This window comes from Bos taurus, chromosome 17, assembly GCF_002263795.3.
Source record: "Bos taurus isolate L1 Dominette 01449 registration number 42190680 breed Hereford chromosome 17, ARS-UCD2.0, whole genome shotgun sequence".
Classification (NCBI taxonomy): Eukaryota; Metazoa; Chordata; class Mammalia; order Artiodactyla; family Bovidae; genus Bos; species Bos taurus.
This window is the reverse complement of record NC_037344.1, coordinates 15743327-15766603: the sequence shown is the minus strand read 5'-3', so window position 1 is coordinate 15766603 and position 23277 is coordinate 15743327. Positions and strand designations below refer to the sequence as shown.

General features: G+C 40.9%; 1 protein-coding gene across 5 annotated transcripts in view; it reads right to left on the bottom strand.

Annotated features, from left to right (window-relative positions):
* Window positions 1-23277, bottom strand: part of INPP4B (inositol polyphosphate-4-phosphatase type II B) — a 455375-nt gene that overhangs the window by 63394 nt on the left and 368704 nt on the right. The window contains exon 22 of one of the 5 annotated variants that reach the window (XM_059876247.1): window positions 1032-1847. The exons of the other annotated variants lie outside the window; for them this stretch is intronic. Within the exon in view, the coding sequence (XP_059732230.1) occupies window positions 1846-1847 (2 nt within the window). The 3' untranslated portion in view covers window positions 1032-1845. Of the gene's footprint in view, window positions 1-1031; window positions 1848-23277 lie in introns of those variants that run through there. 5 annotated transcript variants of the gene reach the window in all.

Here is a 23277-nt window from a genome sequence, read left to right as displayed (position 1 = left end):
TTGATGATCTTAAATTTTTCAAGCCACTGTTTCTATTTCTGTAATGATAAAACTTGCTTTATTCAGAGCACACCCCTATAAGTCCATCACTTTGATTGAGGCCGATTTTTTTTTTAACCTGACACAAATCCTGCAGGCCCAGGAATTCCAGTCTGGTTCTAGAAACATGCAGAGTTAGTAATGACCAAATAGGTGAGATTTCAAGATGTAATGATAGATCCTGAAATAGCAACTGAAAATCCCGCTATCCATGGAACGTGGATGGGTTTTGTTACTGAACCAACTGGGGTATGCGCACCCACTCGGAGGGAAGCTAATCTACTGACTCTGAGTTGAGGTGAAGATACGTGCTGTGTTTCCTGTGGAGCACCAAGCAAGGAGTCCTGGACGGCTAGTGCTCAAAAGGCCTGAACACCCCAACTGACCTCAGCAAAGCATTTTTAAAGGCAAAATGAGGGAGTGGCTTCCCAGGGTATGTGATCACCTTGTGCACAATTCTCTGATTGGTTGATGGTGACGTAACAGGGCAGTGTCACAGGGGTTAACATCATACCTCAGGCGCCAATAGGTCTGGGGGTTACATGCTCATGGTAGTCAGTAATTGACTTCTTCCATTTGTAACACAACTCAGAAATGTGCATCAGATACTGTTATCTGGGTACTTTGGAGAGGAACTACAGCAGAGTGTCTAGGTGAGGGGTGTGTCCCATGAAGGCCTCATATAGAGTGTCCTGCTCAGGTAGTTTCCACCAATGTAAATATAGCCGATAAATGTTGCTTTTGATACTCACTCCTGCATTACTCTAGGACTGGATTTAGACAGAGCAACTGAATCTCCATACTTATCTCAGTAAGAGTATTCTTGTTGTCAAGCAGGGTTTAAGAAAGTAATCAGAAGGTGAAAGGTACAAGAATTTGCATTGTATTATTGGTTATATTAAATAGCAGCAAAAATCTAAATGATGATTAAAGAGAAGTAATCTGTCATATATTTATATATCTATATAATGACATGGAATCTAATTCCTTGTACCTCAGATGGTAAAGAATCTGTCTGCAGTGCAGGAGACCTGGGTTCAATCCCTAGGTTGGGAAGGTACCCTGGAGGAGGGAATGGCAAACCACTCCAGTTTTTTTTTTTCTTTTTTTAACTCCAGTATTCTTTCCTGGAGAATTCCATGGACAGGGGATCCTGGCAGGCCACAGTCCACAGGATTGCAGAAGTCAAGACACGACTAAGTGACAAATATACATACAAAATGAATAAACATGCTGTACGTATTAACATGAATGTATACTAAGAACTATATTGAGCAAAAAGCAAAAAGATTCAGATAAGATAAGAGCAATAATATAAAGCCAAATGTGCAAAAATGTACCATATTTTTATGGATACATACATATAGAGAAAAATCTGAGAATATAAAATACCACATTCAGGATATTGATTTTCTCAGGGAAGGAAAAGTTTGGGATGAGAACCAAACAGGGCACAAAGGAGATTTCCAGTCTGTCTAGAAATACATGTTTCCTACAAAATTTCTGAGACTGACTGATGGGTTTCAACATGTTTGTATTTGATGATTTGTGCTTTTTTGTTGTTACTTGGAACTTTCATCATTCTTTTTAAAGAAAGCACTGAGCCAAGATTCTAGGAAATGATTTCTAATGCCAACTCCATCCCTGCTTTGACATGTTGTCACAGACAAGTAGGTTAACCCTCTGTCCCTGCTTCCTGAACCGCAGAGTGAGGACAATAGCTCCATCATGCTTCATCAACTTGAGGTGGGAAACAATGAATAAAAGTCTTGGCAGAAGAGGTGACATTTTTAAACTCTGCGTCAACTCTGAAAAACAGAGGAAGATATTTGTGGTTCTTAAGAAAGAGCTCATAGCCTCAGATAGAAAGCTACTTTCTCAGGCAAAAGTCAGCATTTATCCAAAGTAAGAAATATGCCCTGACACAGACACAGGTGCACACACGGTCATGATTCCAAACATTTCCCCAAAGCCAGTGACTGTGCTCCCACCACTCCCTGATGGGACAGAGCAGCTAAGTTCAGAGTCACTTTGCCGTAGCTATTTTTGCCCTGTTCTGTCAAATGGGATTTCTTGAACAACAACAGTTCTGAATATGACATTGACCTGATTCAAAGGCAGGGTGCTGACAAGTGAGAGGAATGAGACCATGAACTCTCAGCTCATTGAACTGTGATGCTAATGAGGCCAAGGCAATAGCTGCATCACCTCACGGTCAAATGACTTTGTGTTTTCAGAGAAGGTTCCAAGATGAAATGGAATTCACAGCTGCCTTCCCATCACCTTCCACCCATTTCTCAGTGGGGAGCAGGCACAACATTAACAAGGATCTCTCACACCCTCATTCTGGAGTCAAGTGGTATAAACTCATCTCCGTTGAAATCAGGACTACTTCAGGAATGAGCATCTAAATGTCAGCCAATCGGAACTTGACTTTGACCTTGGAAACTGTTTCAGGGTTATGTAAGTGACCTAAATTGTTCCAGATAAGTGAGGGTCAGGCCTCTGTGAAGCAGAAGAGGAGGAAAGCTCTTTTAATCTCATTACTTTAACATACAATTGACATGGGCTTCCCCGGTATCTCAGGGGTAAAGAATCCATCTGCAATGCAGAAGACCCAGGTTTGATCCCTGGGTTGGAAAGATCCCCTGGAGGAGGGCATGGCAATTCACTCCAGTATTCTTGCCTGGAGTCTGGCAGGCTACACTACATAGGGTCATAAAGGGTCAGACATGATTGAAGTGATTGAGCCCGCATGCACAGTTGAGCATGGAGATTAGAAGAAGGATAAAGTCAACACTAAGAGTGATGAAATAGGGGAGAAAAGTATCTTTTCAGTGCTTCTAAGGGACTGAACCAACCCTCTCTTAAAGGGTTGCCTACCTTACCAATGACATTTTCAGTTCTCTTTTTAAGTGATGCCAGGTTGAGTTAGGGTTTCTGTCACTTTCAACCGAAAGCATTCTAAGGTACATATCTGGTTAGACAGGGATTTTTAACACTGACTAGCCATATTGCAAATGTGTAATCCTGCATTAGAGGTGAGGAATCACAAATAAGTAGGAGTACTAATGGAAAGCATCCCATCCATCACTTCTACAGTGATGGTTTTAAAACATCTTTGTTTTACATTCTTTGACACTGCTTCTATTAAGAAGATGGCATCTTTGTACCTTCATCTGGAAGCTGGGTGGGCTTGTGACTGTGTTGACAAATAGAGCATGGCAGATGTGATGCTCTGTGACGTCGAGGTCATAAATAACCATGAAGCTGCTGTCTTACTCTCCTGGAGTGTTGCTGTCTATATTCCATCTTTGAGGGTATCGCCTCTGGTAACCCCTGCACTAGGTTTGCAGAGGCCCAGGTCACGTGGAGGGTCTTATTTAGGTATGCTAGTTAATAGCTTCAGCTGAGCCCAGCTTTCGAGCCATCCTAGCCCAGGTGTCAGAATGAGTGCAGAAGCCTGTTGCTGCTGCTAAGTCGCTTCAGTCGTGTCCGACTCTGTGCGACCCTATAGACAGCAGCCCACCAGGCTCCCCAGTCCCTGGGATTCTCCAGGCAACAACACTGGAGTGGGTTGCCATTGCCTTCTCTAGCAGAAGCTGGTAGACAATGTCATTTCCCAGTCATTTTAAGGGACACCAGCCATTCTTCTTTCCAAACGACATTCTTGGTGTAGGGAGAAACACCCTGCCTGAACACCTAACCTACAGAACCTGTGAGCACAAATAAAATGATTCTCATTTTAATCAGTAAACATGGAATGATTTATTACCTTGTAATAAATTACCAAAACAACTACAGTAAGGAAAAAAAAATCTTAGAAGGGACTGTATTTCTAAGTATGAAAAAAATGAACATATGATAAATAATGCTTTTACAGTCCACTCTGGTTAGTGATAAGAAAGCCTTCCTCAGTGATCAATGCAAAGAAATAGAGGAAAACAACAGAATGGGAAAGACTAGAGATCTCTTCAAGAAAATGAGAGATACCAAGGGAACATTTCATGCAAAGATGGGCTTGATAAAGGACAGAAATGATATGGACCTAACAGAAGCAGAAGATACTAAGAAGAGATGGCAAGAATACACAGAAGAACTGTACAAAAAAAACCTTCATGACCCAGATAATCATGGTGGTGTGATCACTCATCTAGAGCCAGACATCCTGGAATGTGAGGTCAAGTGGGCCTTAGAAAGCATCACTACGAACAAAGCTAGTGGAGGTGATGGAATTCAAGTTGAGCTCTTTCAAATCCTGAAAGATGATGCTGTGAAAGTGCTGCACTCAATATGCCAGCCAATTTGGAAAACTCAGCAGTGGCCACAGGACTGGAAAAGGTAAGTTTACATTCCAATCCCAAAGAAAGGCAATGCCAAAGAATGCTCAAACTACCACACAATTGCACTCATCTCACACGCTAGTAAAGTAATGCTCAAAATTCTCCAAACCAGGCTTCAGCAATACGTGAACCGTGAACTTCCAGTTGTTCAAGCTGGTTTTAGAAAAGGCAGAGGAACCAGAGACCAAATTGCCAACATCCACTGGATCATTGAAAAAGCAAGTGAGTTCCAGAAAAACATCTATTTCTGCTTTATTGACTATGCCAAAGCCTTTGACTATGTGGATCACAACAAACTGTGGAAAATTCTGAAAGAGATGGGAATACCAGACCACCTGACCTGCCTCTTGAGAGATTTGTATGCAGGTCAGGAAGCAACAGTTAGAATTGGACATGGAACAACAGACTGGTTCCAAGTAGGAAATGGAGTACGTCAAAGCTGTACATTGTCACCCTGCTTATTTAACTTCTATGCAGAGTACATCATGAGAAATGCTGGGCTGGAAGAAGCACAAGATGGAATCAAGATTTCCGGGAGAAATATCAATAACCTCAGGTATGCAGATGACACCACCCTTATGGCAGAAAGTGAAGAGGAACTAAAAAGCCTCTTGATGAATGTGAAAGTGGAGAGTGAAAAAGTTGGCTTAAAGCTCAACATTCAGAAAACGAAGATCATGGCATCTGGTCCCATCACTCCATGGGAAATAGATGGGGAAACAGTGGAAACAGGGTCAGACTTTATTTTTCTGGGCTCCAAAATCACTGCAGATGGTGACTGCAGCCATGAAATTAAAAGACGCTTACTCCTTGGAAGGAAAGTTATGACCAACCTAGATAGCATATTCAAAAGCAGAGACATTACTTTGCCAACAAAGGTCCGTCTAGTCAAGGCTATGGTTTTTCCTGTGGTCATGTATGGATGTGAGAGTTGGACTGTGAAGAGGGCTGAGCGCCGAAGAATTGATGCTTTTGAACTGTGGTGTTGGAGAAGACTCTTGAGAGTCCCTTGGACTGCAAGGAGATCCAACCAGTCCATTCTCAAGGAGATCAGCCCTGGGATTTCTTTGGAAGGAATGATGCTAAATAAAGCTGAAACTCCAATACTTTGGCCACCTCATGCGAAGAGTTGACTCATTGGAAAAGACCCTGATGCTGGGAGGGATTGGGGGCAGGAGGAGAAGGGGACAACAGAGGATGAGATGGCTGGATGGCATCACTGACTTAATGGACCTGAGTCTGAGTGAACTCTGGGAGTTGGTAATGGACAGGGAGGCCTGGCGTGCTGTGATTCATGGGGTCGCAAAGAGTTGGACATTACTGAGGGACTGAACTGAACTGGTTAGAGCTACATTCTGTAACTTTGTATCTTTTCTATAATTGATTCTGAAATAATTACAGTCAGGTGTACTAGCAAGCAAACAAATGCAATTAGTCAAAAGCCAATGACATGTCTTAAAATTGTTAATTATGTTTTTGGGGGCTATAAAATCCTGAAAATTATGAAGAAAAAGCCCCACTGAAACCATCTTTCTTTGAATTGTATTTTCAATTTACAATTTATGAAAAAAGCAATATTAGAAATCAAATATCAAACTCCCAACATGATCAGAACTAAATAATATTTTGGCCTATATTCTTGCATTGTTTCATCTTAAATAAATTTCAAGGTTGCATCACCCATAGTAAAGAAAAAGACACACTTCAAAACTAGTGTTAAAATATATTAAAAGTAATATGTTAACAATTCTTTTAGAATTTCCACACTCACTATTGCACATTGAAGGCCATGGGACTTGGTGTATAGGGAGAATATTATAACACATTCATATTTTTCTATTTTCTTTTTTTCCAAAGAAATCATTCATGATTTAATTTCAGAATCTCTGAGCAATCTAGAATCATGTTGAGGGCTGGGAGATGGACTGTAGGCAGGTGATACTCAAAAATTGAAGTTCTGCTTTCCTCTAGACACAGAAATATTTTTATTAATGGAAATCAGAAAATGTGAGTATGAAAAGGGTCTTTATGCAAATAAATCCCCAGGTCAGTCTTCCTGAGAAGACTAGTTGCACTACTTGGATTATTTTTTGCCTACTTTCAAGGGGCCTGGGTCCTTAGCACTGAGGAGCATTGGATGGTCACCTTTTTTCCTTCCAACTCAATTTCCAAGTTCCCCACATTTCAGAGCAACAGTAAGAAAATAGCTGTTGAGAGCACACACTACACACAAAAATCTGAAGACCAAAGCAAGAATAGATTTCTCAAAGCTTAGGACTGAGAGGGAAGCAGCTTTGGGGGTAACTTCAGCATCCCAGCTCTCTGCCCATGTAGGAGTCAGGCCTCCCTCTCTTAAATATACCAAGGTCAAATGGGAGCCCAGAGAGGTAGACACATAACATGGCTTCCTCTGCAAAGGAAGGGCTCACCTCTGCTACAGCCATCCTTTTTCTGATAATGAAGAAGGAACTGACTCCAAAACCATCAGAAAAGAGCAAAAAGAAAAAAGAAGGCAGTTGACAAGAATGGGCTTTTCTCCAATGGTCTCTGACATCTCTTTAGGTTCCTGGAGGCAAGTAAGAATGAGATATTGACAGACTCACTGACTTAGAGAAAGAACTTATGGTTACCAGAGCAGGAAGTGGGGAGCAGAGGGACAGACCGGGAGTTTGGTATTGACATATCACACTGCTGCTGCTCCTGCTAAGTCCTTTCAGTTGTGTCTGACTCTGCGACCCCATAGATGGCAGCCCACCAGGCTCCCCCGTCCCTGGGATCCTCCAGGTGAGAACACTGGAGTGGGTTGCCATTTCCTTCTCCAATGCATGAAAGTGAAAAGTGAAAGTGAAGTCGCTCAGTCGTGTCCGACTCTGTGTGACCCCATGGACGGCAGCCCACCAGGCTCCTCTGTCAATGGGATTTTCCATGGGATTTACTCCGTCAATGGGCAAGAGTACTGGAGTGGGGTGCCATTCACTAGTATGCTTAAAATAGATAACCAACTACTGTATAGCGCAGGGAACACTGCTCAATATTCTGTAGTAACCTAAATAATTTGAAATAATTTGTAAAAGAATAGGTGTATAACTGAATCACTTTGCTGATGCCTGAAACTAACACAACGTTGTTAATCAACTATGCTTCAATATAAAATAAAAATAAAAAAAGCATGAATCTTGACTGTTTCATACTATATAAATAAAATAACTCCTGAGGTATTTAAAAAGTCATAAATGAGGTAAAACAGAGGAAGACGATTTTGGAAATGAGGCTGCTTTGCAAGGCTCTACAATGAAAAAAGGTAATAAGAATATAAGGCCTTCCTTTTTTCCCTTTCATGTAGCTCCTTTTTGGCTTGAAGTGACCTGTAGTTTGATAATCTAGGATTCTCATGTATTTATAATTTATTGACAGTAACAAAATGTATTAATCTATGCATATTGCCATAGTTCCCTTTTCTGATGTGCCTGATAAAGATAATTTTATCTTTGAGTCTTTGATTCGTGACCCCTACCTGACTTCAAAGAAGAATTGTGCTGTATCTGGAGTTGTATTCTGAAAAACTGGAAGCATGAAGAAATATGGCTAGTCGGGAAGGTGAACTGGATTGAACAAAGGCCCCTGCACTCGTGGTTCTTGGAGAGGTGAAATCGTAGGTAGAGAGTGAATGTTTGGGAGAGTGATTTCTCAATAGATGACTGAATTACAGATTTGGAAAAAAAGGCATTTCAAAAGTAAAATAAGTTGCTGTCTCCTTTTTGATGTTTAATTCACAGTTGGAACTAATTTGTACTTATCTTTATGCGCTGGGCACTTTACAGGGTGTGGGCTTCCCTTGGAGCTCAGTTGGTAAAGAATCTGCCTGCAGTGCAGGAGACCCGGGTTAGAGCCCTGGATTGGGAAGATCCCCTGGAGAAGGAAATGGCAACCCACTCCAGTCTCCTTGCCTGGAAAATCTCATGCACAGAGCAGCCTGGTGGGCTGCAGTCCATGGGGTTGCAAAGAGTAGGGCACGACTGAGCAACTAACATTTACTTACAGGATGTGATACTATCTTGAAACTGAATTCACAAGAAGCTGGAATTAAATCAGGTCAAATTCAGGTATTTATTTCCAAAAGGCAAGATGAGTCCTAAGATTTCTAATACACCCCTCACACCTCACTGTGGGACCAATGAATTATCCTAACAGTGGTGATTTCAGGAGCTCATCCTTATGAGGGTGCTCCAAAAATAATGCACTTTTTTAAAAAAGATTACCAGAGAAGCAATGATCCATATAGATAGCTATATGGAGAGATCCATATAGAGAGCTGGGCTTCCCTTGTGGCTCAGCAGATAAAGAATTCGCCTGCAATGCAAGAGACCAATCCCTAGGTTGGAAAGATCCCCTGCAAAAGGGAAAGACTGCCCACTCAGTATTCTGGCCTGGAGAATTCCATGGAATGTATAGTCCATGGGGTCACAAACAGTTGGACACGACACAGTGACTTCCACTTTCATATAGATAGCTACTGGTGATGGACAGGGAGGCCTGGCATGCTGCGATTCATGGGGTTGCAAAGAGTCGGACACGACTGAGCGACTGAACTGAACTGAAAGAGCTTTGCAATCAAATTCAACTAGATCAATGCATGTACACAGGAAAAACAGAACTCTCTTGAGAAGCTCAAAGCACATACAACCATTATCTTATCTGTCTTGCTAATGTTTATAAGTGCAGTGTGACAACTTCTCATCCTGGAAACTGACACTGAAAATATTAACTTCCTTTCTCCAGTGAGATAATGGTAGATGATGAACAGGTACATAAGGATTAATTATTCTCATTTAGCTCATAATGAAATGGAGACACTCAAAGCATCAAATGATTCACCTAAATGAACTTTTAATTGAATTCATATCTTTGGATTTCATGCCATTTGGTGCACACTAGATAGACAGGTTTACTGGGAGTCCAGCCAATCTTCAGTGAGTGGTGAAGTCTAAAGAAAGAAGACCCCTCTGGGAAAAAAAGGAATGTAGAAAAATGGAAGGATGACTAAAAGGCTAGAAATGTGAGTCTTGATCCACACAAACTGGAGAACAGGGTTGATGCATCTGATTTGTGAGGGGCATGAAGTGACAAAGAAGATGCAGAGATCAACGGTGACTTGAACAGGGAGGTGGCCGTTTGCATGTGTGTATGCAAAGATGTGTGTCTATCTTTGTTACTTGTAGCGTTGTTTGTATTCACTGCTGTGATTCACCCTACAAGTTAAGAGACACTAGAAGTCTATGTCTGGTTTTACATGATATAGAAAATTAAAACTGAATATTCTTTTGTTATCACTTTTCAAAAAGATACAGGACTGCTTTAAGAGACATATCAAATTAAAAAATGAACTTAATCTAAAAATTTTAACAGGTCAGTACATCAGAGTCTGTTCTGCAATGAGCTGAAAATAAAATTTCAATTCAGAAGATCGGGGTCCTTTGACAGCAGTTGAATAGTAGCAGCGCCAAAGCCTTTGACTGTGTGAATCACAATCAACTGTGGAAAATTCTGAAAGAGATGGGAATACCAGACCACCTGACCTGCCTCTTGAGAAATCTGTATGCAGGTCAGGAAGCAACAGTTAGAACTGGACATGGAACAACAGGCTGGTTCCAAATAGGAAAAGGAGTACGTCAAGGCTGTATATTGTCACCCTGCTTATTTAACTTCTATGCAGAGTACATCATGAGAAACGCTGGGCTGGAAGAAGCACAAGCTGGAATCAAGATTGCCAGGAGAAATATCAATAACCTCAGATATGCAGATGACAACACCCTTATGGCAGAAAGTGAAGAGGAACTAAAAAGCCTCTTGATGAAGGTGAAAGAGGAGAGTGAAAAAGTTAGCTTAAAGCTCAACATTCAGAAAATGAACATCATGGCATCTGGTCCCATCACTCCATGGGAAATAGATGGGGAAACAGTGGAAACAGGTCAGACTTTATTTTTTTGGGCTCCAAAATCATGGCAGATGGTGACTGCAGCCATGAAATTAAAAGACGCTTACTCCTTGGAAGGAAAGTTATGGCCAATCTAGATAGCATATTCAAAAGCAGAGACATTATTTCACCAACAAAGGTCCGTCTAGTCAAGGCTATGGTTTTTCCTGTGGTCATGTATGGATGTGAGAGTTGGACTGTGAAGAAGGCTGAGTGCCGAAGAATTGATGCTTTTGAACTGTGGTGTTGGAGAAGACTCTTGAGAGTCCCTTGGACTGCAAGGAGATCCAACCAGTCCATTCTGAAGGAGATCAGCCCTGGGATTTCTTTGGAGGGAATAATGCTGAAGCTGAAACTCCAGTACTTTGGCCACCTCATGCGAAGAGTTGACTCATTGGAAAAGACTCTGATGCTGGGAGGGATTGGGGGCAGGAGGAGAAGGGGACGACAGAGGATGAGATGGCTGGATGGCATCACTGACTCTTTGGACGTGAGTCTGAGTGAACTCCGGGAGTTGGTGATGGACAGGTGATGGACCCCATGCTGCGATCCATGGGGTCGCGAAGAGTCGGACACGACTGAGCGACTGAACTGAACTGAACTGAACTGAAGAATTGAGAAGAACATTTAACTGGGAGTCAGAAAATAAAGAATTTATCCCTGTTCTCCCACTAGCTGGGGGTGTGAATTTAACAAAATCTATCCAGGATACCGAACTCTTCATAACCAATTATAGGGTTAAACTACATTAGTGTTAATCTTTAACTATGTCCTGAGGAACACATATTTAAGAAGATGATGATGAATATTCTATAGGTTTTTTGGTAGTTCTACAATGAAATAAAAATGCTATTTTAAATAAAATTAAATAAGTTTAGGTACTGTAGATTATGGCATAGTGGTAAAGAATCTACCTGCCAATGCAGGAGATGCAGGAGACTTGGGTTGATCGCTGGGTCAGGAAGATCCCATGGAGAAGGAAATGGCAACCCACTCCAGTATTCTTGCCTGGAGAATCCCATGGACAGAGGAGCCTGGCGGGCTACAGTCCACAGGGTCGCAGAGTCGGACACGACTGACCACACGTGCTTGAATGCACACACTTAGATTAGGGTTGGCAAACTGTGGCTTGCAGGCTAAACCCAGCCAATTCTGTGTTTGTATAAATACAGTTTCATTAGAATTCAGCCAAGATCATTAATTTACATATTGTTAACGGCTTATTTTGCACTTCAATGGCAGAGTCTAGGAGTTGTGACAGATCACATGGCCTGAAAAATCTGAATTATTTATCTCCAATCCTTTACATAAAATGAATGCTTGCTGAGCTACAGATCTTACAATTTTCAGTGTGATCAAGTGAAGTCCAAAATCATTTGACTATACAATTCTTTCATTGCCCAACAATCATTAGTAGAAAGAATAGTCTTTGGAATACTTTAGATTATTTCCAAGATCCAATTGTTCCCTGATTCTTCAAAACATTTGTTGTTGTTCACTTGCCAAATTGTATCTGACTCTTCGAGACCCCATAGACTGCAGCACACCAGGCCTTCTTTTCCCTTACTATCTTCAAAACACCCAACTAAACAAATGACCCAATCTATCCCACTCAGTCATTCACCATTCAACAAATATTTATAGAGTATAAGCTACATGCCAGACAATATTTTTGGTTATTGGGGAAAAACGTCAACAAATAGACAAGGAGCCTTGTCCTCATGAAGCTTACGCTTTAATGAGGAGTTACAGCCAAGCAAGGTACTTGGCATATTGTATACTAGACAGTGACAGATGTTAGAACATAGATAGAAACATAAAGCAAGAAGGGGACCAGGGCATTAGAGATCGCAATTGTCAACAGGGTGGTCAAGAAAGGCCTTACTGAGCAAGTGCCATTTGGACAAAGACTTAAAGGAGGTAAGTGTTTTATATGGTGGGAAAAATATAAGGCAGAGGAAACAGCCAAGGGAAAAATTCCTCAGACACAGCTAGAGGTCTGTGTGTGGCAGAGTGAAGCAAGTGATGGAAGGAGGGAAAGACAAAGAGAGGGGAGGAGAGAGAGAAAGAGATAGGAGAGTGGAATCATAAGATCAGAGGTTTTGCCAGATTATAGGGAGTTTTGTAAGAATTTAGAGACATTGTAAGAATTTAGATTGTTACTTTGCAATAAAAAAAGGGGGCTATTGGATGGCTTTAAAGAGAGACATGATCAGATTTTCATCTTTAAAAGGTCACTGTGGCTGCTGTGATCAAAAAGACTATTGAATGAGGTGGAGAGAGGAAACAAGGAGACCCGGAAAAGGTTTTTGCCATCATCTGGAAGCAAGAAAAACAAGGATTTGCACACAGTCATGGCAAAACAGGTGGAGAGAGCTGGTCATACTGGAGAGAGCTGGTCATACATTTTGAAAATACAGCCAATGACATTTTCTGATGGGCTGAAAACGTGGTGTGAAAAAAAGAGGAGTCAAGGGTGACTCTCATTATTTTCCAAAACAAGAAAAAATTAGAAATGATAAAAACTGAAATGGGGAAGACAGTGGGAGGAATAAATTTTTAAAGGCACATAAGGAACAGAGTTTGAGGTGTTGAACCAGATGTATGAGTTCAGGGAAGAGAGCTGGGCTGGGGATGCAGGTATGTGTGTGTATCAGTTGCTTAGTCATGTCCAGCTTTAAGTGACCCCAGGAACTGCAGCCCGGCAGGCTCCTTTGTCCATGGGATTCTCCAGGCAAGAATACTGGGGTGGGTTGCCATTACCTTGTCCAGGGGATCTTCCCAACCCAAGGATTGAACTCATGTCTCCTTCACTGCAGATGGACTCTATGGAGGTGGATAATGACTGGATGGTATTTAAAGCAATGAGGCTGTTCAACAAGGAAACAGAGTGGACATCTAAAGAGGTCAGAAAGGTAATGTGGAATCAATAATGGAGGTTGAAACACAGCAGCCAGTGGACAAGAGTAATCACAGGAAAGTAGGGAGTGGCCTGGAAGACCAGTGATGAAAGAGGGAAAAAATAATCATGTCAAACCTATTACTAGATCACGTAGGATGAGGACAGAGCAGAGTGCTGGCTTTAAGAGAGAGAAATACTGACAAGACAAGTTCCAGTGAAGTGATGTGGACCAAAGGCTGCCTAGAGTTGGTTTAGCAGAAACATGAGAGAAGAAAAACTGAAGACAGTAATCTTTGAATTGCATTTTTGCCTGCTTGGGGGAACATTTTCAACATTCAGGAAGCCCTTCAAAATAACACAATTTTCCCATGTACGGCCAAACCCTTTTCCTCATCTTTTTATATGTCTATGCAATGCCAAACATATGGATAATATGTGAAAAATTCCTCAGCCATCTGAATGTTTCCAAATACACATAAGTTCGAAATAAAAAGCAAAATATTTGGATGACTAACTAGATTTTTCATTTGTATATCTGCATGTCTATATAGTATCAAGGTTGAGATGTCTGGAAAACAGAAATTATTACTAAATAAATTACATAATAGTAATTTATAGTTCCTATTGGAAGGATTATCATGTGTTAAGAAAATTCTTGAATCTTCTGCCATTTTATATCCTTAAGTTTATTAGAAATGCAAAAACAGCGTATAGTATTCATATTATTCTTTGTGCTTAGGAAACTGAGACACATTAATTCAACTTGACACAATAAATCAAGATCATCTCACACTGAACAGAATCATGATTACAGCTGAGTTGTTTTATATACACATTTCACTTAGGTCAATAAATGTTTGTTAAACAACAAATAAATAAAAGATACTAGAGTTTTACTATTCTGAAAATGTTCACTTCCTTCTACATTCATGTCAAGAGTATTAATGAAATGCAAAACACAGATTTACACTTTGATAGCTAAACGTGTAACATCTTACAAATCTAAGCTGCTGCTGCTGCTGCTGCTAAGTCACTTCAGTCGTGTCCTACTCTGTGCGACCCCATAGACGGCAGCCCACCAGGCTCCCCCGTCCCTGGGGTTTTCAAGGCAAGAACACTGGAGCGCGTTGCCATTTTCTTCTCCAATGCATGAGAGTGAAAAGTGAACGTGAAGTCGCTTAGCCATGCCCGACTCTTAGCGACCCCATGGACTGCAGTCTACAAGGCTCCTCCATCCATGGGATTTTCCAGGCAAGAGTACTGGAGTGGGGTGCCATTGCCTTCTCCACAAATCTAAGCTGCTGCTGCTGCTGCTAAGTCGCCTCAGTCGTGTCCGACTCTGTGCAACCCCATAGAGGGCAGCCCACTAGGCTCCTCTGTCCCTGGGATTCTCCAGGCAAGAATACTGGAGTGGGTTGCCATTTCCTTCTCCAATGCATGAAAGTGAAAAGTGAAAGTGAAAAGTGAAAGTGAAGTCGCTCAGTCGAGTCCGACTCTTAGCGACCCCATGGACTGGAGCCTACCAGGCTCCTCCATCCATGGGATTTTCCAGGCAAGAGTACTGGAGTGGGGTGCCATTGCCTTCTCTGCAAATCTAAGCTAGTGGGTCTCAAATCTAAGCTAGTGGGTCTCAAATCTTGGGCTTCCCTGGTGGCTCAGATGGTAAAGAATCTTCCTGCAATGCAGGAGACCTGGGTTTGATCCCTGGATTGAGAAGATCCCCTGGAGGAGGGCCTGACAACCCACTCCAGTATTCTTGCCTAGAGAATTCCATGGACAGAAGAGCCTGGCAGGGTGCAGTCCATGGGGTTGCAAAGAGCTGCACACGACTGAGTGACTAACACACACACACACACACACACACACACTCAAATCTTATTGTTCAATACAGAGGGGGCTTGTTAAAACACAAAATATTGACCCCACAACCCCATACCGATTTGTTTGAAATGATTCTTTCATAGATGAAGTGAGGAGAGGTGCTGAGTGGCAAAGGGTAGATCGTGCTGGTCCACACTGATTAGCTCTCACTATCTGAACCCTTTCCCTTTCTGCTGTTAATAGCAGGTAGCCTCATTTCCCAGGCTACTTCCTGCCCTTTGATTTATAATTAAGCTAGGGCAATAAGGATTGAGAGGGAGATTAAGTAGGAGAAAGAAGCCAGAAATTAGTATATTTCTCTCTGTGTCTGTTTCTCTTGCTCTCTCTGGAACTGGTCGTGGCTTCTCCATGACTCCAGCTCGCACAGGGCAACTTCTCTGTCCATGATCCCACCTTCTACTGGACAGTCCCCACCAAGAACCTAGATGGAGGTGGGGAAAGGCAATTTTTCTGCTCTGGGGCCAGCTGACCTAGGTCTCTTCAGGATCTGGGTTAGCTACTGCTAGATTCCTGCTGCTGCTAAGTCGCTTCAGTTGTGTCCGACTCCTAGCGACCCCATGGACTGCAGCCTACCAGGCTCCTCTGCCCATGGGATTTTCCAGGCAAGAATACTGAGTGGGGTGCCATTGCTAGATTCCTGCTATTGCTAAATGCTGGATGGCAACATCACCCTGGTTAATTTCTCCTCAGTTTCTTCAAGTTTATCTCTAATCTTCCACAGTAAATTCCTAAAATGCTCATTTGCATGACTGGGCTCTGACTAATATGGTTACTAAGAATTTTGCATTATTTTTCAAGTTACCACAGGACAGTCTGGGCTAGCATGTCCTATCAAATTCAGACACCTGTCTAACCATCTACAGGTTAGTCACACCCTGATCTCAGCCTCAACATTTATAGACAATGGGAAGGAAGCAAAGATGAAAGAGATACTCAGAAAAGGGAGAAAGGTGATGGGGTAAGGGTCTAACAGGGCTTTTTGTCACCCACTGCTGAAACTTAGTTGACAGAACTAAACAGCAGCCTCTGACGTCACTGTTCTGGGAATGCTAAGGGTCTATCCTTGTGTTCGGAAAGGATCTCTCTACATAGATGTGAACCTTTCAGAGGAAGTCTAGTATTACCAGGTGTGGGGAGAAAGGTAATAATTTAGAAATTTACTTTGAAAGCTGAAAAATAGTTGACCTGTATCAGAAAGTTCTTTCACTCAGTAGAAACAATCAAGACTGTTGACTTTTAGTTAGGGGTGTGTGTGTGTGTGTTTCTGTGTGTGTGTGTGTGTGTGTGTGTGTGTGCAATCGTTGCATGTGTTTGTTAACGCCTTCTGAGATATTTGCTTTACTTCATTTCCTTACTTAATAAATTAAAGTCACTTGAAAAGGCTGCGAAGGACTGGAGCTCAGTTACGTCTGACTTTTTACAACCCTGAAGACTATACCTTGCCAGGCTCCTGTGTTCATGAGGTTTTTCAGGCAAGAAAATGAGTGGGTTGCCATTTCTTTCTCCAGCGGATCTTCCCAACCCAGGGATCGAACCTGCATTTCCCATGCCTCCTGCATTGTAGGCAGATTCTTTACCAAGGAGCCATCGGGGAAGCCCAAGGACTGGAGGCCAGGCTCAATTTAGGTGGTAGTCTAAGGGCAGAGAGCTCTGAAGAGCAGGGACAAGAAACACCCACCATAGCTTATTCTACAAAGTGAAGGCAACATGTTCCAACTCATAGTGACAGCAAGCCGTGTTGTGTGCATCAATATACGTGGGTTCCAATTGTAAGCAGTAAGTGGATGAATATTCAGAGGCAGCTTTCTTTGTTTATGGAGCATTGCCTGCCGACCCAGCACACAGAGCTGATGCTGTCAGCATTGATTTCATCACACACTCTCTGGTCTGCAACAGAGCTCATAAAATAACCACTAACTGAAGAAAATATCCATTTAAGCAGTCTTAATTTTCACTGATAAGCAGAGCAAATGTGGTACAACTCTTCTCTCTGATACATGTTCAGTATTCCAAGAACTGATTTATATGTGGCTCCTTGGCTTTATCCATTTGTAACACAAGATACCTGTTAGCATGTGACAGGGACTGCTCGCCACACTCCCTGGCTTCCAAGAGGAAGCATCCAACAGGGTGATAGGCCAAAGACGTCTGCCAAGGCCTAGGGCTGATTTCTTTCAGGGCACAATATGTGCTATAAACATTGTAGTTAGTTCTTTTCCAGCAATAATCTGAAGTGTATCCGTTCGTAAACTCATTTCACACAAAGTACAATTACGAATTACATCTTAGTGGTTCCAGTCTTTTCCTTTCTTCTAGAAACAAAATCCAATATTATCATTCAGGAAACTATTACTACATATTTGTTCTACAAAAATTATCTTGATTTACTAGAGAGATGTGTTAAGTTTGAAAAACTGGTTAGATTTTCAATGACAATATTTTATTTTTTTAAAGATATTTTTCTTGATGTAGACCATTTTTAAAGTCTATATTGAATTTGTTACAATATTGCTTCTTTTTTATGTTTTGATTTTTTGACCCCGAGGCATGTGGGGTCTTAACACCCCAACTAGGGATCAAACCCGCACTCTCTGCGTTGGAGGCTAAGTCTTAACCACTGGACTGCCACAGAAGTCCCTCAATGGCAATACTTTAAAAAGACAAAGTATGAGATGTTAAGGGGTGAGTTGATTCATTCTCTGATCTAACAAAAGCCACTTTTAGATATTCAACACTGTATTCACAGTCAAGTTTTTATTTATCATTTATTTCTGGGAAATCCTCTCATTTGAAGGTTTTTCTTGTCCCAGTGGAGTCCTATTCCTTTTTTTCTTTTAATATTTCACATTATTTTGAGTTTTAATATCTATAATAATTTTCTAATTTTATCCTTAACTGAACAGCTTTGCTCCTTTAAGTGAGAGGTAAAATAAATTGAAAAACTAAAAACAAAAAACGTTAACTGAAAATATAAATTCAAAGGAACAAAAATCAGTAAATTGCACCTTGTTAACCAAATCTTAGCTCGGCAAAAGTGAGCACTGGAATGTGTGGCATTCTTGCACAGCTTTTATGAATTAGAGTTAAATAGTTAACTATAAATTATTTTAAAGAGCTCAATAAGATAACAAAGAAAACCATGATTGATCTGATTTTGAAAGTTAGTATGGTGGATGTGTAGAGAAGGAAATGGTAACCCACTCCAGTATTCTTGCCTAGAGAATCCCGTATACAGAGCAGCCTGGTGGGCTGCTGTTCATGGGGTCACACAGGGTCAGACACGACTGAAGCGACTTAGCCTGCATGCATGCATTGGAGAAGGAAATGGCAACCCACTCCAGTATTCTTGTTTGGAGAATCCCAGGGACTGGGGAGCCTGGTGGGCTGCTGTCTATGGGGTGGCACAGAGTTGGACACGAATGAAGCAACTTAGCAGCAGCAGTAGCAGCAGCAGCATGGTGGATGTGAACAAAATATTTTTTCAAGGCTTTTTCCTCTGAAGCCATCAAAGGACCATGGCAGACCTGATGACATTGGTGGAGCAGCAGGGGTATAAAGACCAAGCCAGAACTGCTCTTCGGACTCCTTTCAAACCATTTATACTCAGAACACCAAACTTAAAGAATTATCTGTGACCTTTGGTTAGAATTCTTCAGGTGTTAAAGGGCTTTAGCCAGGCAGGGCAGCTTTATTTTTCTAAAAACCAGAATACTACTCTTTCCCTTTCACTGAGGGTTCTGACTTTGCATGCTATGGGAGGCCTGTCCTATGCTCTCCCTCAGGGCCCTTTGCAGGCATTCTGGTCAGTTCCAGAGGCCTCACCACGTGCCCCTCTACAGAACCTCTAGATAGGGTGGTCAAGAGCATGTGTTTACCTGCTTACCCTCGGCAATTCTATCTGGCCTTTATAATATCTGTTTCTCTTAGGAAACCAAATCAAAGAGAAAAAAAGAAAAAAATAAGAAAGAGAAACCTTCTCACTCAACTCTTGCTTTTAGCCTACTTTTTCATTTCTCTACTTCGCATTCACTTGAAGTTTCCTAAGGGTGGCTTTTACTGTTTCTTTACTTGTACATCATGAATTCTCTGCCTGAATGTTTGTGATGTGGTTTCAACCCATGCTTTTATTAAAACTACTCCATCAAATATCATCAAATACTCTCAACCACCAAATCCAACAGCTACTCTTTAATCCTCATTCTTCTTTCAACAATACATTTTTATTCCCTCTTTGAAGTTCTTTATTCATTTCTTTGGCTGCATAGGGGCTTAGTTTCAGTATGTGTGATCTTTTGTTGTAGCACATCGGCTTCTCTCTAGCTGTGATGCGTGGGCTCAGTAGTTGTCGCTACTGAGGGATCTTAGTTCCTCAACCAGGGATGGAACCTGTGTCCCTTGTATTGCAAGGTAGATTTCTTAACCACTGGGCCACCAGGGAAGCCCCCACAAATGTTATTCTTGCTCACCTTCTCCTAGTTGATATTCTTTTCATTTAGCTACAGTGATGCTCGATGACCCTGAATCTAAGCATTTCTCCATTTTGTTGTGGGTTCCTTAGTCTTCCTTTCCCTGTATTACAGATAATCTCCTCCTATCACGTATGTTTTCTCATTTCCTACATGGAATATGTAGAAAATTATTTAAACAATTCCTCTAAAATTAACTATCCATAAAATATTAGTACTATAGTCCCTGGGGTCACAAAGAGTTGGACATGACTTAATGACCAAACAACAACGATCCTGTTCTCTTATTTCTGAAGACGGAAAGAATGCATAAGCACTTTTCTTTCTCCCCGTGCAGAAGTAAAATCTGTGGCAATTCATGACCCCATGATGAATGTCAGAAATGATCAAAGAGAAACTAACACTTTTTGGACAACAAAAGCAACAAAAACAAAAGTAAATTATTCACAGAAAGGATCAATACTAAAAAAGAGCAACTAGTATTCTGGGAAGAGGGCTTCCCCTGGTGGCTCAGACAGTTAAGAATTCACCTGCAATGTGGGAGACCTGGGTTCGATCCCTGGGTTGGGAAGATCCCCTGGAGGAAGGCACGGCAACCCACTCCAGTATTCTTGTCTAGAGAATCCCATGGACAGAGGACCCTGGTGGGCTACAGTCCTTGGGGTCGCAAAGAGTCAGACATGATTGAGTGAAGAGATTTAGAGTTAAGGTACATGATTGCTTGATCATGCCAAGTCTTTAAAGTATAAGCTACTGGGGGCAGAGTCTTTCATCTTTCACCATCCATAGCAATAAGCACAGAGTCTCACACATGATTTGGTCTCGATCAATGTCTGCTAAATTAAATATGAGGCTTACAGCAACCACAGCCAAAAAAATACAGGATGAAATATAACAATATTTTACTTAGCCTCATCACCAACCTAAGATTTGTTCTAAAAAATATTTTGTGCAATTGTTATACTACAGTTGATGAAATATTATATGTAAGGCAGGGATATCAAATACTGTGGAGGTAGTTGACATCAGCTCACTAAAAGCCCTGCCTGATCCCCCTTCTAAGCTCATCAGCTAGAACAGCCTACCCTTAAAGCACTTACACAGGGACCAATAAATGGCAACACTCCAATAGAACTGCATGAAAATATCCTTCTCCTTTGCTTAGGAAAAAAGACAAGAGAAGGGCATTATTATCAAAGAGAGAAATGAGAGATTGGAGAAGATAAATTGACACTTGGTCAGTCCTCATTTAAAGGGAAAACAAAGCATTTCATCTGCTCCTTCCATGAAACTCAGGGGCCTCAAATCATGTGAGATGAGATGGTTACTCTAAATCATTGAGCAGTTTGTGCCAGCGATTTACAGCAGTACTTTATTTTATTTTGCTAACCCACCACTTAAGTGTCTTAATGCTTTTGGTAGGATATGAAAGAGGCCTTGAAAGGTTTCTGAGCTCATCAAACCCATCTGGAAGATCAGAGCCAGAGAGAGAGAAACACTCATACCTGCCCCATGGGAGTTTCCCTAGTTGATCAAAGGGGCCAGTGAATATCACAGGCAGGGCCTGAGGGGAAGTAGCTCCTGATGATTTACTGTGCCTTAGAGTCAAGGCAGCAAGAACAACTGTCTGGAAGCTGCATCACTAAGCCAGGATGGGAAGGGAGAAATCCACAACACAAGGTACCCGGACAGAGCACAGACCGCTCAGCCATCAACAGCTCTGCCTGATACCAACCTCAGATAAATATATATATATACACACACACATTCATACCAACCTCAGATAAATATATATATATACACACACACACATTCATACCAACCTCAGATAAATATATATATATACACACACACATTCATACCAACCTCAGATAAATATATATATATACACACACACACACACACATTCATACCAACCTCAGATAAATCTATATATATACACACATACACATTCATACATATAGATGTATACACATACACATGTATGTACACAAATGTATATACACATATACACATGTATGTATCCCATTAGTGGAATACTTGGTAGGTGGGAATGACCTCTCTCTCTCGGCAGATTCATGGGATCTAGAGCTGGGAAGTGCCTGTTACAGAGGAGGAAGCCAAGAATGGGTAATTCCTTTCCTGTAAATCTTTGCGGAAACGTCTATTGGAGCAAGAAATATACATATATATGTAAAAACATACGTATCTAAATGTACATCTATACATACACATATATGTACAGCTCTAGATCCCATAAATCTGCTGAGAGAGACAGAAAGACAGAGACAGAGAGAGAGACAGAGAGAGAGGCTATTCCAAAGTACCAAGCCTTTTACTAATGGTCCTGCAGGTACAAGGAAGATGGAGTTGGAGGATAGTAATTCTTGAATTTGATTATTTCTTCCAAATGAACTTGAGACTTTCAAATAGATTAGTCTATAAATCACCAGACTATGCTGAACACACTGAAAGGAAATGCTGTTCTGTTGTCTGGCATCTTTAACTTTACTCCCCTCCCCACTAATGACTCCTAAGGGGTGTGTGTCCTATTAGTACAGCTGATAGAGCCATCAGGACAGAAGGATTCTGCATGTGTCGACTGCTGAATTGAGACTATCAACTGAACCTACTACATATTTAACAGACTTGGAGAATATTTGGGGAAGAATCAATGTTTTAGACCACAAAACTTAAGTATAAGAAAAGTAAAAGGATGGTAACTGCTTGATTGAAAGGGAAAATATAGGCTAAAATGACTTATTCATTAACTCCTGATATTGCAAAACTAGGGGACATCCCTAAATTAAAAAAAAAAAAAGTCTTTTGGGATAAAAAGGAAAGTTTTTATTTACTAATAGAATTTCACTAGTTAATAAATAATAAAAAACCAGGGTAAGTAAATGATGGATAGGATATCCAAAATGGATGAATAAGTGAAAGTAATATACTTATCCTTTTAACACTACTACAAATTATCCCTTGATTTCACTATGAAAGAAAAATAGTAGATTATATGGATTAGGTATATGATCCCACATCGAAATTTTTTCCTCCTTAACAAATAGCCTAACCTTTATTCCCACTCTTAATAAAACTTTTTGGTTCTTCCTTGAATGGAGTGCAATCCAGTGATGCTTTGGCTTCTGCATGAGGAATAATTATTGATTATTTGAGGAATAATCATAATTATTTCTGCATGAGGAATAATCCTATGTATGTCAGCATAATTTCATAGATATGGTTCAGACTTTTGTTATGAAAAATAACCACAGGCATGTCACACCTTCATTCTGTGCCAAATCTATGTAGCACTGTCTCAAAAATATGTTGACATAACAGGAAACAAAATATCAGAAAAATTCAGCATGTTAAGATAATTTATTTCAACTAATGAAATAAAACTGATTTGATGCAAAAGTCCAGCCTGTTTTCAAGGATGAGATATTTTTATATGTTTCTAAAACTGTTATTTTAATTAGCAATACATTATATGAGATCTCATGTTCTTCAAATTTTTAAAACTTACACTCCCATGGAGAGTTTAAATGACCTGAATGTAGGGATCACTTTGTATTTCCTATCTGAGAAACATTTCAACAATTATACATTTATACATATTTCTTTTTTGGAGTGCATAATTGTTTATGTATGTAGTATTGAAATCGTTCA